The 15909-nt window shown below is 33.6% G+C and overlaps 1 protein-coding gene across 1 annotated transcript in view; it reads right to left on the reverse strand.

Annotated features, from left to right (window-relative positions):
* LPGAT1 (lysophosphatidylglycerol acyltransferase 1) overlaps positions 1–15909 on the reverse strand; it is a 77096-nt gene that overhangs the window by 35392 nt on the left and 25795 nt on the right. The window contains exons 3-5 of the mRNA XM_074222611.1: positions 9289–9384; positions 6373–6646; positions 953–1079 (exon numbers count right to left, since the gene is read on the reverse strand). Coding sequence (XP_074078712.1) covers positions 953–1079; positions 6373–6646; positions 9289–9384 — 497 coding nt within the window. The remainder of the gene's footprint in view (positions 1–952; positions 1080–6372; positions 6647–9288; positions 9385–15909) is intronic.

A 15909-nucleotide genomic window follows, 5' to 3' on the forward strand; every position in this document is an offset into this window, starting at 1 on the left:
TATAGACCTGGGGAAGTAAGGACTAGAGAAAGAGATTTTTTATAGAGATGATAACAAAAGTTATGGGACTGGATGATATCCCTAAATGAAAAATAAAGTGAGAAATGAGCCAATGCCACAACAGTGGGCAGTTGTCCCCTAGTTTAGGGGCAGAATGATAATGAAGACCCAGTGAAGAAAACAAAGTCATCAAAATAAGTAAAAAGATTATTAAGAGTACATGGGGCGGGGCAGGGCAGCTAGGTGGCACAGTGGATAGAGCACTGGCCCTGGAGTCAGGAGTACCCGAGTTCAAATCCAGATTAAGACACTTAATAATTACCTAGCTGTGTGGCTTTGGGCAAGTCACTTAACCCCATTGCCTTGCAAAAATCAAAGAACAAAAGAGTGCATTAACATGGATGTCATGAGACTAGGGATTAACAAAAAAGTCTAGGAGTTCACAGAACGAAATACTTTACAAAAGCCAAGAAGGATGAAATAAAAGAAATGTTAGAATCCCTGAAGCAGCATCCAAACAAATGCCATATTATAAGGAACTGATGAATAAGAGCACTAAAACTAAAAGTAAGGTTAAGAAGAAAGTATAGACTATCTCTTCCTAGAAGTCTAATGAAAGAAAGAAAGAGAAGACAATAGCTTCAAGGTATAGCAGATTCAACAAAAAGTTGTTTTTATAGGTTAGGGGAGGATATACACATATTTTTAGGATATGAGGGAGAAACCAGCAGCATAACCTATTGAAGATGCACGAACTTAACACAGGTACAGAATTAGTAACAGATCTGGAATTAAAATTCAAGTCATATGACTTTCAGAACCATTGCTCTTTCTATGAACTTCCATGAACTTTATATCAAGTTTGGAAAGGAAGAATTGAGAAAGTTATTCTATTATTAAACCAACAGTAAAAAGTACATCAAAATTAGGCTGGACTTAGGATTTGTCCTACCTGTAATGAACATGAGTGACTGTTGGTCGCCTATATCCAAGAATCCAGGTTTGGATGTCAATAGGTTCAGCTTTAGGATAAGCTATGGTTGTATCTATGACCCACTGGAGGCCTTTTGGTTTATTCTCTAAGAACAAAGACAAAGAAAGAGGATTAAAAATGAACTAGTTTTTATATTAGCTAACAAAATAACAAGAGTTAAAATTTTGACAGTATATAGCATAATAAAACTCTATAATAAAATATTACAGATTTTTTATACTGCCACTATGTTGACATATTCAGGATAAAATTAAATATTTCTTTGGTTTATGTGTCTTTAAAAAGTTGTTTTTAAAGAATTCAAATCTATAATGCATTACGAGTCACCTTGTAATGTAATAGCATGGATGCACAAAAACAATCTGCACTTGGTTTATAGGCTGTTTTTATTATGCTTGATTGTAGACATATTGTAAATATCTGTATTGGAAATTTACAATACCTTAAAAGTTACATAATCACATTTACCCATTTTATGCCTGGCCTGATGTTTTATAATCAGAATGCCATTGAACATGGTAAGAAATTTTGTATGAATTTGATGTATAGGTAATGGGGAGACCTCTTAGTGAATAGAGCTTCTAAAGTAGTGCTCTACTGAAGCAAATGCTTTTTAATAATCAACAAAGAATAAACACAATAGAGTTTTGAATTTTCTGGATTTTCAGCCAATTGGGAAATGGTAAAGATTAAAAGTACTAGTGCTCTTATGCCCTCATCAAGAATGTCCATGGACTTTCAAACTTATAAAACAAATGACGTGTTCAAATTAATCACAGTATTTAAAATTGAGGTATCATACTGTGCCACAGGTACTTATTATGTGCCATTAAACACACTAATACCATGTTCTAACAGAACATTTTAAATTCTGAATAAGGCACCACCCTCTTTCCTCCTTCCCAAAAAAGTACTGAAGTTAACTCACACAAAAGGAAGAAAGAAGAACGGAGGGAAGGGGGTAAAGAGAAAGAGAACGGAAGAAAGGGAGGGAGGAAGGACAAAAACCAACAAGGAAGAAAAGGACTTTTATAAAGTTATGAGGTAAGACTTGTCTAGAATATAACTTTTAAGAATGTTTAATTGCTTTTCCAAAGCATTATAACTCTTTAAAAGAGATAAATTAAATAAAAATGATTTTATTTTGGGAGAAATAGCCAGGAATCATTTGACTTTGGGGTCAAAAACTACTTCCCTCAGGTACCCTTTTCTTCAAATTAAAAGGCAAAATTTCTCCCACTTTATTTTTAGGATTCAGAAACTTTTGACTATTTACAAGCTTTGGCTTGGCTAATATTACTGTAACTTCTCTCTAGCTTTTAAGCCATTCAGAATATTGGTTTTCTTTTTTGAAAAAAAATTGATTTATTTTTCCAATTACAGGTTATAAAAGTTTTCAACATTCATCCACATGCATATTTTAAGTTATACTTTTTCTACCACCCTCCCTTAGTAAAAATTGTACATGCACTTTTGTGTTTGACATATTTATATATATATATATATATATATATATATATATATATATATATTCATTTCATATATGAGGGATTAAGACCAAGGGAAAGGAAAGAAAAATCATGAGATAGGCATGGGAAAGGAAGGAAAAACAAGAGGAGTTTTAAAAAATGAGAACAGTATATTATCCATTCAGTTTTTCTGTTGTTTTTTTTTTCACCCCTCTGAATGTGGATGGCATTGTCCAGAACAGGTCATCCAGGACTGCCCTAGATCTCTGAACTGCTAGGAGGAGCTGCATCTATCATAACTGATTAACTCACAGTGTAGTTGTTAATGTGTACAACAGAATTTTCATTTTCTAGCAAAAAATCCTTTCCATTTAAAAAAATATTAATTACTAGAGACACCTAGCAGCTGTTTGTTGTCCATATTAAGTCTTTCCAAAATATATGTCCTGATAGACCATCTCTGTGGGGTTATTCCTCCAATTGTAAAACATACTCATACTAGGTATTCTTTATCTACTTAAAAAAACGGTAGGCTAACTTTTGAGTATTTATAGATCTCATTTAGAAGGTTCTGAAATATTCTAATAAGTGATGCAATGAACACAGGCATATTCAAATTGGAGGATCTGGAAAACTTCTCTAATTACAGAGAGATTCTCTTCCATTTAGACTCTTAAGTGGACAACCTCTATAACAGCAGCAAATTTCTTTGTCAAGCAATGATCTCTTTGTTTTATGCCTCATTTGATATTAAGAATTAGATCAAAGAGTTATTTTTGTTATTACATGTTCCAAGGATTCTTGCATTGCTACACATATACTTTTTTGGTTTTAGAACTTCTAAGGCAATGGGGTTAAGTGGTTTGCCCAAGGCCACACGTCTAGGTAATTATTAAGTGTCTGAGGCTGGATTTGAACTCAGGTACTCCTGACTCCAAGGCCAGTACTCTATCCACTGTGCCACCTTAGCTGCCCCTTACACATATACTTTTGAAAAAATATTGGAATAGAAATAAAAAATTTTATTCTATTAAGTAAAATACAATTTTGGAACCATTACCAACATAACAAAACACCAAAATTGGAACTTTTAAAAAAATAGCCTCTAGTGAATTGTTTTAAGTTTAAAGATGTGGTAAGCTTAGGCTATCATTTTTGAAATTTTGCCTTACTCCTCCTTACATTTTAATCTAGGATGCTCTCAAAGAACATACATACATACATTCATATATATGTAGTCTTCAAAGATTTTGTATAAATGGAAAACAATATGGGTTAGTGATTACTGTCAACAGTACCTGGGTTCAAATCCTGATCCTATTACTTTATTATCTGTGAATCTGAGCAAGTCACTTAAAACTTTCTTGGTTTCCATTTCTTTGGTTTTAAAATGAAGGGGTTGGGTAGTATGACTTTCAAGGTCACTTCCATCTCTAAAGCTATGATATTATGTATCTTATGGAGGATATGAGACTGTTCTCATTAACAATGTCATTTAAAATGACCACAATTTAAGTTATTAAATATGTATTCTTAGATTAAGTGGCTAGGAATTGTATGTTAGTCTCTGGGGAAAATGGTAAGAAAAATCTTAAAAATTAGTGCACTAAAGAAAACATATTTAGTGTAAAAAAAGAAAAAAGTATAATAAATTCTTATTCAAAACTATTCTGAAATATAGGAAATCATAATTTCCTTGCTGTGAGAAATTTCAGCTGAGAATGGTACCCTTAGTCACCCCCTGCAGCTAGCTTATTTCTTGAAGAAATGATCCAATGATCCATAATCTTACAGATCTCTTAGTCTACTAAATAGCCATTTCCTAAATGAATCACATGAAAGTGGGAAAAATTCCTATCTAGATATGAACTGTCAAATAAATAAGGTGCAAGAAAAATCTTCTCAGAGGCAATAATGACAGACATGGGCGGCTGTTCAGATACTTCAACAAAAAATAAAATAAAAAAGAACCTAGCTTTATCACTAAGCCACATATAATATCTGAAAATCTTATTCTATTTCATTCATTTAAATACTTATTTAAAATCTGGTCCCAGAAGAGAGATGAAAAATAAATTCAACTGGAGGTTGGAGATTATAAATTTGGAACATAGGATAGGCAGCAATATCAAGTTGATTGATTTTGATAAACCTTTTTTTCATCTTTGCCTCAGGGGAAAATTTACTAAGTTGGGGAAGAGGATGTGAATTTGATATGAAAATAAGTTATCAATTAAAAAAAAAACTTGTGATCACTCCTTACAATAAATATCTAAAGTGACTGAATCTGTGGAGTTCTAAGGCAGGCAGATTTCTGGTTAAAATAGATCATTTTAAAAAAAGATAGGATCTTATTCTTTTAGATTTAATTATAGGTCATATTTCCTTTCCTATAAAAGGGCCTAGGTTTGTTCTACTATTTTTAACTAAAAGAGTAACTTTAAAATATGATTTCTAGATAAAAGCCTTTTTCCTAGGTCTTTAAAAGGAAAAACAAGACAAATATTCAGATTAAATATTAACTTAGATTTAATTCTTCAGTAATTAATGATTTCATCACTATGATTATTCCCTCCATCAATACTAACTACAACTGTCTACAATTTAGTAGATGACTGAGTTGCTGTGGTCAGTGATAACCTTTTCTGAACTCTGCTAAGAGAGTCCTTGGATAAGAAACATCATCAAATCTGTCCTTCAAACTTTTATAATTGTTAGGACCTACAAGAGCCTGCACTCAAGTTAGCATAAACCTTATGAATATAGGTTTCACAATGATCCAAGACAGTGGGACTTTTTATGCCTTGTGATAATATGAGGGGAATTACAGAAGTATACAAATATTACAAAATAATCTTGTGCTACATTATTCCCATGAAAAGACTAATAGCTGAAAAATAAAATGCAAGTCACAAGAAAACCATATTTCCAATGGATCAAAATTGGTTGATTATAGAAATCTATTTTGTATGTTTATTTACTTTTAAAAGTTAAATCCCTATATTTAGCCATTACTAACTTAATAATAAATAAATCTGCCATAAGTGTTCTAAGAGAGTAGTATTTTAATGTAAAATCACAAAATTAAATAAGATATCTGGTATAACTTTAACTCAATGGATGTACAGAAGAGGAGCCTGATCACTGTTACATGATACTTAGATAAACTTGAAAGTGTTTCTCACAAATTAATATAGAGAAACAATTCTGGTTCATGATATTAATTTAAAGACATGTACTAAAACTACTGAATAACAACTTCCCTTTCAGATGAAAAGTACTGGGTGACAAATCATAAGAATATATGCTAAGCTATAGAGGCACAAATTAGCTAATAGTTCATAACTCCACATAAATAAAACTGAATGTTATGAAAGCACTGCTCCTGAATTATATTGTGGGAATTTGGGGGAAAGAATCTAAGTCCTATATTTAGACTATAGTTATACAAGCACCTGGAATAATGCTATGAACACATTTTTCAATAACTACAATCGGTAAATAGAACCATAAAACTATAACAATATACTTGTGAGCAGAAAATAAGCCATGTCATCATGAAACAAATGAAAACATTCTTTTGTTCCTCCCAAAATACTAGTTTCCCTTAATAAAAAAATAAAATTTAAAAATAAATATTGCTGCCCTGTGGAATTTTCTTTAAGAAAATCTTATAACTCACCTAAGTAGCAGAAGATAGAATGCTAGGCCTGGAGTCTAGAAGACTCATCTTCCTAAATTCAAATCTGGCCTCAGACACTTACTATTTCACCCTGGGCAAGAATTTAACCCTGTTTGCCTCAATTTTCTAATCTGTAAAATGAGTTAGAGAAGGAAATGGCAAACTACTCCAGCAATTTTATCAACAACAATAACAACAACTCTCCCACAAAGAAAAAAATATCATACCTAATACCCTAGCATCTCCACCTGCTGGGGTTCCATTTTCTTGTTGTGCTACAAGTTCATTCAGAATAATTTGTGTTGCCCCAAGCCTTGGCAGGGTGACATGTGTAAGGAATGGCAAATTATTTTTCTTGGCAAATGCCTGACTTGTTTCTCGTCTCTTCCTGAGGAAGCCACCTTCTGGAAACAGAACAATCCACTTGCGATCTCGGCTTCTATAATAATTTTTTAGGTGTTTCTTAAGAAGAACAAGCTGCTGGTCACGATGAGATTTTCCCTGGGACACAAAGACATACACATACATGCAGGCTCAACTCCGTTTAGATGAAGTTACTTCTAGATTTTAAAAAAAATCATCAATTCTATTCTCTTCAAAAACAGGTGGAAATTTGAAGGAAATTGCAAAGCTTCTATTTTGATATTTTTATTTCAGATAGATTTCCCATATAAATATAACTATTTCTTTTAAAAGTTCTAGTTTAACTTTTAGCTAGTTCTCAAGAATAATTTCTAATAAAATGAAATTTATTTCTAATTCAAGATAAATAATCTATTTTTTCTAGCCAGTTTATAACCAAAAATATTCACAGATTTTTTTTCATATATGTCTTAGTTTTTATTCAACCATAATTAAGTTAACAAGCAGCTGTGTGTTGTAGTGCACTGGGCACTGAACTTGCATTTAGGAAGACCTGAGTCTGATTCCTGCCTCAGACACTTAGTAGCTATTTGACCTGGATTAAGTCCTTTAACTTCTCTCAGTCTCAGTTTCCTCATCTGTAAAAAGGGGGAAAATAATAGCACCTATCTCCCAGGGATGCTGTAACGATCAGATGAGATATGTGTAAAATACTTTGCAAACTTTAAAGTGCTATATGTAAATTTTTAGCCTTTATTATTACATATCATATCCATTACTTTTAAGCTAAATATTATTATTCTATATTAACCAACATCTTAATTATTCTGAAAACAGACTGAAACTCAAGGGCAACCAAGAACCATCAACTTTTGAGATTGCTGCTCCTGCCTGCTTAATGAAGTCATTCCTCCAACTCACATTCATTCTCTTTGAGATGGTCTTTAATTTCTCCTTGAACTTTCACAAGGTCAAAAAAGAACACTTATTATACCTACTTCTAACTGCTATTTGGTAAATCCAATAGGGTTCAAATATAACTATTTTAGTCAAAAATTAAATAGCTTTAAAAACAAACATGAAACAATGCAAAAGGTGTATACAGAGGACACTGGAAGACCATAATTTGTTTTGCCCCAAGCCTTAGAAAGTTGCGCAGTTTCAATCATATTCCCTCATTCCCCTTTGGTTTGCTTTTCTAAATCCAATTTTTTACAAATGGATGGATTTGGTTTTAGTAAGGATCTTGATATTCCAGCTTTCCCAAATTACTTAACTAAAGCACCAGGTCTAGGCATGGGAATTGGGATCTTATAATTGAACATTCATTCTCTATGGTCATCCCATACATCCCCTTCTGAATCTCATTGGCTTCAGATGTTCAGTTACTTCAGTGTAGACTTCTTGGTCAAGAACCTAAAGAAATTCTTTTCCTTTCCCAAAAAGAATACTTTACTTTCTAGTCTTCCAAGTTATCATCCACCAATGAGCTCAATCTCCAGCAATAGTAATAATGTTCATTTTATCTCTCATTGTTGGGTTTCTGAATAGTTAAAATATCCAAATAATTGATATCCAGCCCTTTAAGCAGTGAATGCTTGACTTGTTACCCATTTGTGGCAAATACATCCCTAAAATTCCCCTCGTTTTAGAGCAATAAAATTTAATTCTTCTTGAAGATTCACGGTTGTGATTATGGTAAGTAATCACTGTACTGTGTGATAAATGCAATATACTCGGGATTAAATGATACAGGTTTTACTGAATTTTCCAGATAATGGGTACTGTGCTATTCTAGTTGGTGGTTCAGGCAAAAACTGGCATTAATACATTCCTCTTCAATAACTGCTTCAGGACTACTGAAAGGCAAAGAGATATTTTTTTACTATAAACTAATCCTAAGAGATGTTAGGCAAAAGAACAAAATAAGTATAGTCACTGTCAGTTCCTTAATCAAACTTTAGCTCAGCTGAATTTCACAATAGTGGGATTTGCTTAGAACTCATTACTGATATTCTTAACTTCTCAATAAATGACTCCAGTGGCCTGTATATTTGCAACTTGTTTATATAGCTGTCTATATTTTTCATTTGGTCATGGTAGACTCTGGTTATAACTCTGGTTATAACTATAAGCCAGAATCAAAAGTAATCAAGTCTGAAAACTGAATATCATATGTAAGAAAGAGTCAAATAGAATGGAAGTTCCTTGAGAAGGACAACTGCCAATTTTTATCATTCTATGCCCAGCACCTAGTCTATTAAAGCACTTGGGATACCTGCTTCTTGATTGATATGCTCTGAGTTTAAGAATGAAGGGAGTGGGCTTACTGCTGTGAGTGAAGTACATGAGCTTTGGGGCTATTTCTGTTCAGTTGTCCCATTTATTCATTTGCAGTTTTTACAGAAGATAGAGGATGCTACATTATAAAATATTATACATGATAAATTCCATTCACACTTTCAAGTCAACCTCTTATACAAAAATGAAACATTTTAGCAATAGCAGGCCCTAGAGAATCTTATGCTAGAGTTTCAAAGGTAAAAATGACAGTGGTTGCCTATCCTTGTGATCCTTAAACGGCAAATTGGTTCTTTCTTATACCCCAGAATTAAAAGTGACTTGAGAACACAGGGAATCTGGAATGAAGCTCGCCAAAACCAGTAAGTTAGTTGGGCAACTACAGTAACTGCTACTTTTAGCTACTATTATACTTCAATCCACTGATCAATCCAGTGGCAGAACAAAACAGAAACAAAAACAAAAACTCCATTACTTACCTGTCTTATAAAGAAATCTCCATGAATTAGAGAAACAATACCAAAATTTGTATACTTAAATATATGATCCATCAACCACATCATCTGAGCAACAACCTGAAATATTTAGAAAAGGATAAGTAGTTAAATCTTGGGTAAACCAGACCTGAGTTAGTGTGTTTTGGGAAAACACCTCAGGCTATATCTATAAGAAACCTCTAGAGCCCTTTGCAAGCTGACTCCAACCTACCGTCCATGCTTATTATATATTATTCCCCTTCATACACTACATTCCAGTCAAAGGGGTCTATGTTTCTTCATACAGGGCATTCCATTATTTGTACAGGATTTCAACCAACACTGGAATTCACTCCTTGCTCACTTCCACCTTGTGGGGGAAAAAACCCAAACCCTCATTTTCTTCAAAAGCGGGGCTCATGAGCTCTGCCTACTACTTGTATTCTTTCATATATTATGTATGTAAGCATTGTTTCCCAATAGAGTGCAAATTCTTGGAGAGCAGAAGATTTCTGAGTTCTGTCTTTGTTTTCTCAGTGCTTGGCAGAGCACCTAGAAAATAAATGGGAAACACTTAAATCCTTGCAGGTTAAATGACTGAAGAATAATGATAGCTCTAGATTATCAAAAAAAGGCTTAAAAACATAGATCTGGGATTTAGGGCCCCTGAACTGTATAGATTTTTTTGCAGTTATTTGCTCATAATAAATAAAATGAACTCTTGTTCTTTGCTGTTATATACTATTATGACTAAGAAACATCTTTGCTTCTTTGAGATTAAAACTACTCAAATTTTATGGACCTCAAGGTATCTTACTCTAAAGATGACAATAGTAAAATTATGCTTAGTTAAATTGTATTTTAAAACAAAAATGGTATTTATAAACTCCCCAAAATGATAAAAGGAAAAGTTTAAGTGCCTAGTATTTTGCCAAAGTATGATGATAACAAAAATGTGTCCAGTGCTATAGAGAAAGGTCAGGCGATAAAATCCAACAGGCCAAAAATTACATATAAATTTGTGAGAGATTTATATTATAAATTGTATTAGTAAGAGTAATCAAATAGTACCATAAGGTCTTATCTCATCAAGTAATTTAGGAAAAATATTTACTTTCCTGGTCACTAGAAGAATCTGAAATTCTAAGACATTATCAATCACTAATAAGGATTAATAAGTATTAAGATGGAAAACTTTAAGGCAAAGGAGTGAACTGAAAATAAAATATAAACAGAAACTTAATTATGAACTTACTAATTAATCTTCCCTGATAAGGTAATGAGCTCTTCTTGGTTTTTAAGTAAAGTTAAGGCATATAATCCCAATCCAGAATGCAGAGCATATCTCCTTTTGCTTACAATAAGAAAAATTATAAACTTGTTATCTTCTAATTTGGTATTAAATCCATTCACTGCTCTCAAGCAGTATTTTCCTTCACAGCAATGCATCACAATAACTTTAGAATTTTAAATTTTTTTTCTTAGAAAGATTTTATTTAGTTTTACAATTTTCTCCCTAATCTTGCTTCCCTCCCCCCACCCCCCACAGAAGGTAGCCTGTTAGTTTTTACATTGTTTCCATGGTATGCAATGATCTAAGCTGAATGTGATGAGAGAGAAATCATATCCTTAAGGAATAAAAATAAAGTATAAGAGATAGCAAAATTACAAAATAATATAATGCCCCCCCCAATTTGATGGTAATAGTTTTTTGGTCTTTGTTCAAACTCCATGATTCCTTCTCTGGGTACAGATGGTATTCTCCATTGCAGACAGCCCCAAATTGTCCCTGACTGTTGCACTGATGGAATGAGCAAGTCCATCAAGGTTGAACATCACCCCCATTTTGCTGTTATGGTGTGCAATGTTTTTCTGGTTCTGCTCCTCTTACTCAGCATCAGTTCATGCAAATCCTTCCAGGCTTCCCTGAACTCCCATCCCTCCTGGTTTCTAATAGAACAATAGTGTTCTATAACACACATATAACACAGTTTTTTAAGCCATTCCCCAACTGAAGGACATTTACTTGATTTCCAATTCTTTGCCACCACAAAAAAGGCTGCTATGAATATTTTTCTACAAGTGATGCTTTTACTCTTTTTCATCATCTCTTCATGGTACAGACCCAGTAGTGGTATTGCTGGATCAAAGGGTATGCATGTTTATTGCCCTTTGGGCATGTAGAATTTTTAACTTTTAATAGTAATAGCTTATAGTTACATTATGTTGGGGAGTATTATGTAAGCTAAATTCTTCAGCTATTCATAAACTATTTTGTTTCCCCTCCAAAAAGTTATTTCCAAATAATTTACAAGGATTTTTTTGGGTACAAAGTTCATTAGGTTACTCATTTATAAAAGCAAATTCAGGCTCAAGGAGGCAATTTCAAGTAAGATAGCCTCTGTAGTTATTTGAATTTGTACTGAAACGTGAACAACAATGTGTTCCATATGAAGCTCTTTCAAGGGAAATATTAACAAAGTAATACAGCTCATTAAAACTTTGTACCAAGGGCAGCTAAGTGGGGCAGTGGATAGAGCACGGGCCCTGGAGTGAGGAGTACCTGAGTTCAAATCTGGCCTCAGACACTTAATAATTACCTAGCTGTGTGCCCTTGGGCAAGCCACTGCCTTGCAAAATATAAAAAGAAAAGAAAAGAAAACAAAACAAAACAACTTTGCTACCACAATCAGGTCTTCCTTTTCCTCTGTCACTGTAAATCATGTTAGGAGAGCTTCAGGAAGCTAATCCCATAATCATATGTTTTTAAGCTTTAAAAAGAAATCTGTAATTTCTCTTCAAGCATGGTCTTCAAAGGCAGTTTTGCAAAAAATATCCAAAAAAAAATACTGGCCAATAAACGTTTTTGGTTTTATTCCTAATATAAACTCAACCACCAAAAAGTAGGAAAAGGAAAAGGAAAAAAAATGATATTTCTTAAAAACCATTTTTTACCATTAACAAAGTCTGGAAATAAAAGGCTGTGACTACTTAACATATAACCCAATTTCATACTGAAGCCATTTAACTATAAACACTCCCTTCTTAAGATACTCAATGGCTTAGAGACCTTAACAATGCAGATATTCTTTCTTCTTCTTCTGTGACCTGACTCCTGTAAATCCATCACAAGGGTCCATTTAACATGTTGTGGGCCTTCAGTATGTTCTCTTAATAAGATAAGGATAACAATAAAACTCGAGTCACCCATTGGTTAATACTCACTTTCTACATTACCAGCCCATTTTTTTGTGATTATACAATTCTCTGATAACATCCAATATACCACTTCTATCAATTCCTTTATTGTATTATATATTGTAGACTGCTCAATTACCCCCATGAATTTTCCCTTTGCTTTTGGTAGGCTCCCCAACTTTAATGCTTCAGAGATGATATTCTATTATTGGCAATCATATATCAGATCACCCAAAGAATATTATTAAAAAGTTAAGCCTGTGTTTGTTTGTTTGTTTTTTGTAAGGCAAACTGGGTTAAGTGGCTTGCCCAAGGCCACACAGCTAGGTAATTATTAAGTGTCTGTGACCAGATTTGAATCCAGGTACTCCAGACTCCAGGGCCGGTGCTTTATCCACTATGCCACCTAGCTGCCCCAAGCCTTTGTTTTGGGAAAAAAAAAAAAAAAGCTTAATATAATATAGTTTCAAAGAAGAAATTTAGGACAATCAGGTGGCACAGTGGATAAAACACTGACCCTGGAGTCAGGAGGACCTGAGTTCAAATCCTGCCTCTGACATTTAATTACCTAGCTGTGTGACCTTGTGCAAGTCACTTAACCCCACTGCCTTGAAAAAAAACAAAAAAAAGAAAGAAAGAAATTTAGTTCACTTGTCTCTTATTCTAGATCCAGGTCATTTTCCAAGTCATTGCCTTCTTTCACTGTCTATTCAAAATATGTGAAGGACCAGTTCTGTGGTTTGTTCATTGAATTGCATATCATAAGCATTCTTTACCCACTTGATTTTTTAACTTAATTAGATTGAACTCGTGAGTAATTGAGTAATCAAAGATTTCATTTAGATGCTTGGCACAATGTCATATCTAAATAACAGAATCAAGAGGACCTCCCTATCATATGAAGTTCATGGGTATCCAAATATAAATTTGTCATTGAGATGGACTCCAAGAGTTACTGCAAGTGAAATTCCAAAAGTTTCATGATTTCAAATCTTATATGCAAATCTATCTAAATATATTCAAACCCCCAAGTTACTGATCATGAAGACAGGTAGTGAAAATTAAATAAAATAAACTCAACTACTTTCTTAGTATAAATTAATAAATACTTGTCCTGAAGTAGATGTTTATATGCCTATTCTGAGAGACAAAAATTACATTGCTATTACTCAAATATTTATCAATCACACTTTTAGATGAAGATTCTTCCTGTTTTCAAGTGATTATAGGGGAACTTACATAACAAATTTGCATATAACTTAATGGAAATATACAAGGAAAATGTTCCTAGGCAAAAGAATTTATCTAGTAGAAATGACTGGAATCTTTCTATAGAAAATTTTATCTTCAGTGTATTCTGGTAAAACTAATCAACTAATTTGGCATATATGCCAAATATATTAATCACTTTAAAATAATGGGACAAATTAAATATTGAAGAATATTGAATATAATTTAATCATCCCTCAATGTTTCAGAAAATACTTTCCTATAGAGTTTCTTGCAATGCCTCCAAGAAATAATTAATTTCTAATTACCATACTTTTAAGTATCAAAGTTCTAGTTCACAAGATCGCTAGTTCATAAAATGCTGAAAACAGCTCTTAATAAGATTCAATACTATGAATCAAGTAAGAAGGAAACAGTTACTTTAATTTCAAGTATATACCATTTCCATGACAATCTCTTATATTTTAGTGAATTTGTTTCTAAAGTTATCTTTTCATAATCTATTCTATAATGAAAATATTACAAACACTATATTTTAATAGCTGTATATTATATAAAACAAAAGGTAAAGTAGTATAAACAAATACAAAATTACTAGGCTAAATTCAAATGACTTGGGGAGAGGTGGGAGATGGTAAAGAACTTCAATAAGTAGCCGCAAAGGAACTAGCATACACCAGGAAGAGACACAGAAATGGGAGATCAAGCATATTTGAAAGATGTAAAATACCCCATTTTAATTTGTGTTTTGTTGTTTTGTTAAAGTAGTAGTACATTTTTTATTTTAGGTTTTTGCAAGGCATTGGGGTTAAGTGACTTGCCCAAGGCCATACAGCTAGGTAATTATTAAGTGTCTGAGGCTGGATTTGAACCCAGGTACTCCTGATTCCAGGGCTGATGCTCTATCCACTGCACCACCTAGCCGTGCCCCCCCCCATTTTAATTTGAACATAAAGTATATTAAAAGGAAGTTGAGCAAAGGAAGCCTGAAATAAATTGGGCCAAGATTACAAAGACTCTTGAATGATGAAGATAATAATAATAAAATTAATCCTAAGAATACATTCAAATAATACTTCAAGGCTAACAAAGTATTTTCATCCCAAAAGCTAAGAAAATGGGAGAGATGTGAAACTAAGGAGTCTTGACTCTGTAAGCAATGCTGAGTTCCCCAACAGTTTTTTTTTTTTTGGCAAGGCAGTAGAGTTAAGTGACTTGCCCAAGGTTACACAGCTAGGTAATTATTATGTGTCTGAGATCATATTTGAATTCAGATCCTCCTGACTCCAGGAATGGTACTCCATCCACTGTATCACCTAGCTGCTCCATCCCCAAAGCTTTTGAGATAAACTTTAACTTATCAGATTTCTACATTATAAAGATTATTGGTCAGCAGCAAATTTGAGAAAGAGAAAACTAGTAGCTGGAAGGTAAAATAGTACAATAGAAAGAATGCTGAATTTGGGGACAGAAAACCTGCATTTAATCATGAGAATTATGCTAAAGGCTTTACAATATTGTCATGTCAAATCCACATGACAACTATCCCTATTTTTAGTAAAACTGAGGCAAACAAAAGCAATATGACTTGATGAATGTAATAAAACTACCTGTCTGAGGCAGAATTTGAACTAAGGTCTAACCACTGTGCCCCCAGTTGTTACTTGGATTGGAATCTAAATTTGGTCACTAAAGGGATTCCTTTCTTATTTCTGCATCCAGGCTCCCCTGGCTTCCTTCAAACCTCTTAATGCCAAGGTGGAGCCTTCTCTGATTGACTCTAATTGAGCCTGCATTTGGCTTGACCACAGCGCTGCCTGTGATGGTGGCCTGAGCTCCTTAGCACATACCAGGCAGTCAATACACTCTGGCTGAATGGACTCAACCTCTCCCCTTCCCAGGTGACAGGTACTAAAGTGACTCAAGGGACTGGAGTCAGAAAGCCCAGGGTCCCAGGTCCTACCTCTGATTAGCGGGGGTGCAGCTCTGAGTTCTGCAAATCTGCTCCTTCATCAATAAAACTGGCATCATCATTATCATCATCATCATCATAAAATTGGGAGCAGAATGTAAGGTATTTAAAGGTTCTAAACCTAGTTATCTCAAAAAAATGATACCACTAAAAAACCTAGGTAAGACAGGTTTTTGGATGAAGACAAATCCTCTTTGGACCATGTTGAATGGGACATCTACTTG

Source organism: Macrotis lagotis, chromosome 2 (assembly GCF_037893015.1).
Source record: "Macrotis lagotis isolate mMagLag1 chromosome 2, bilby.v1.9.chrom.fasta, whole genome shotgun sequence".
Lineage (NCBI taxonomy): Eukaryota > Metazoa > Chordata > Mammalia > Peramelemorphia > Peramelidae > Macrotis > Macrotis lagotis.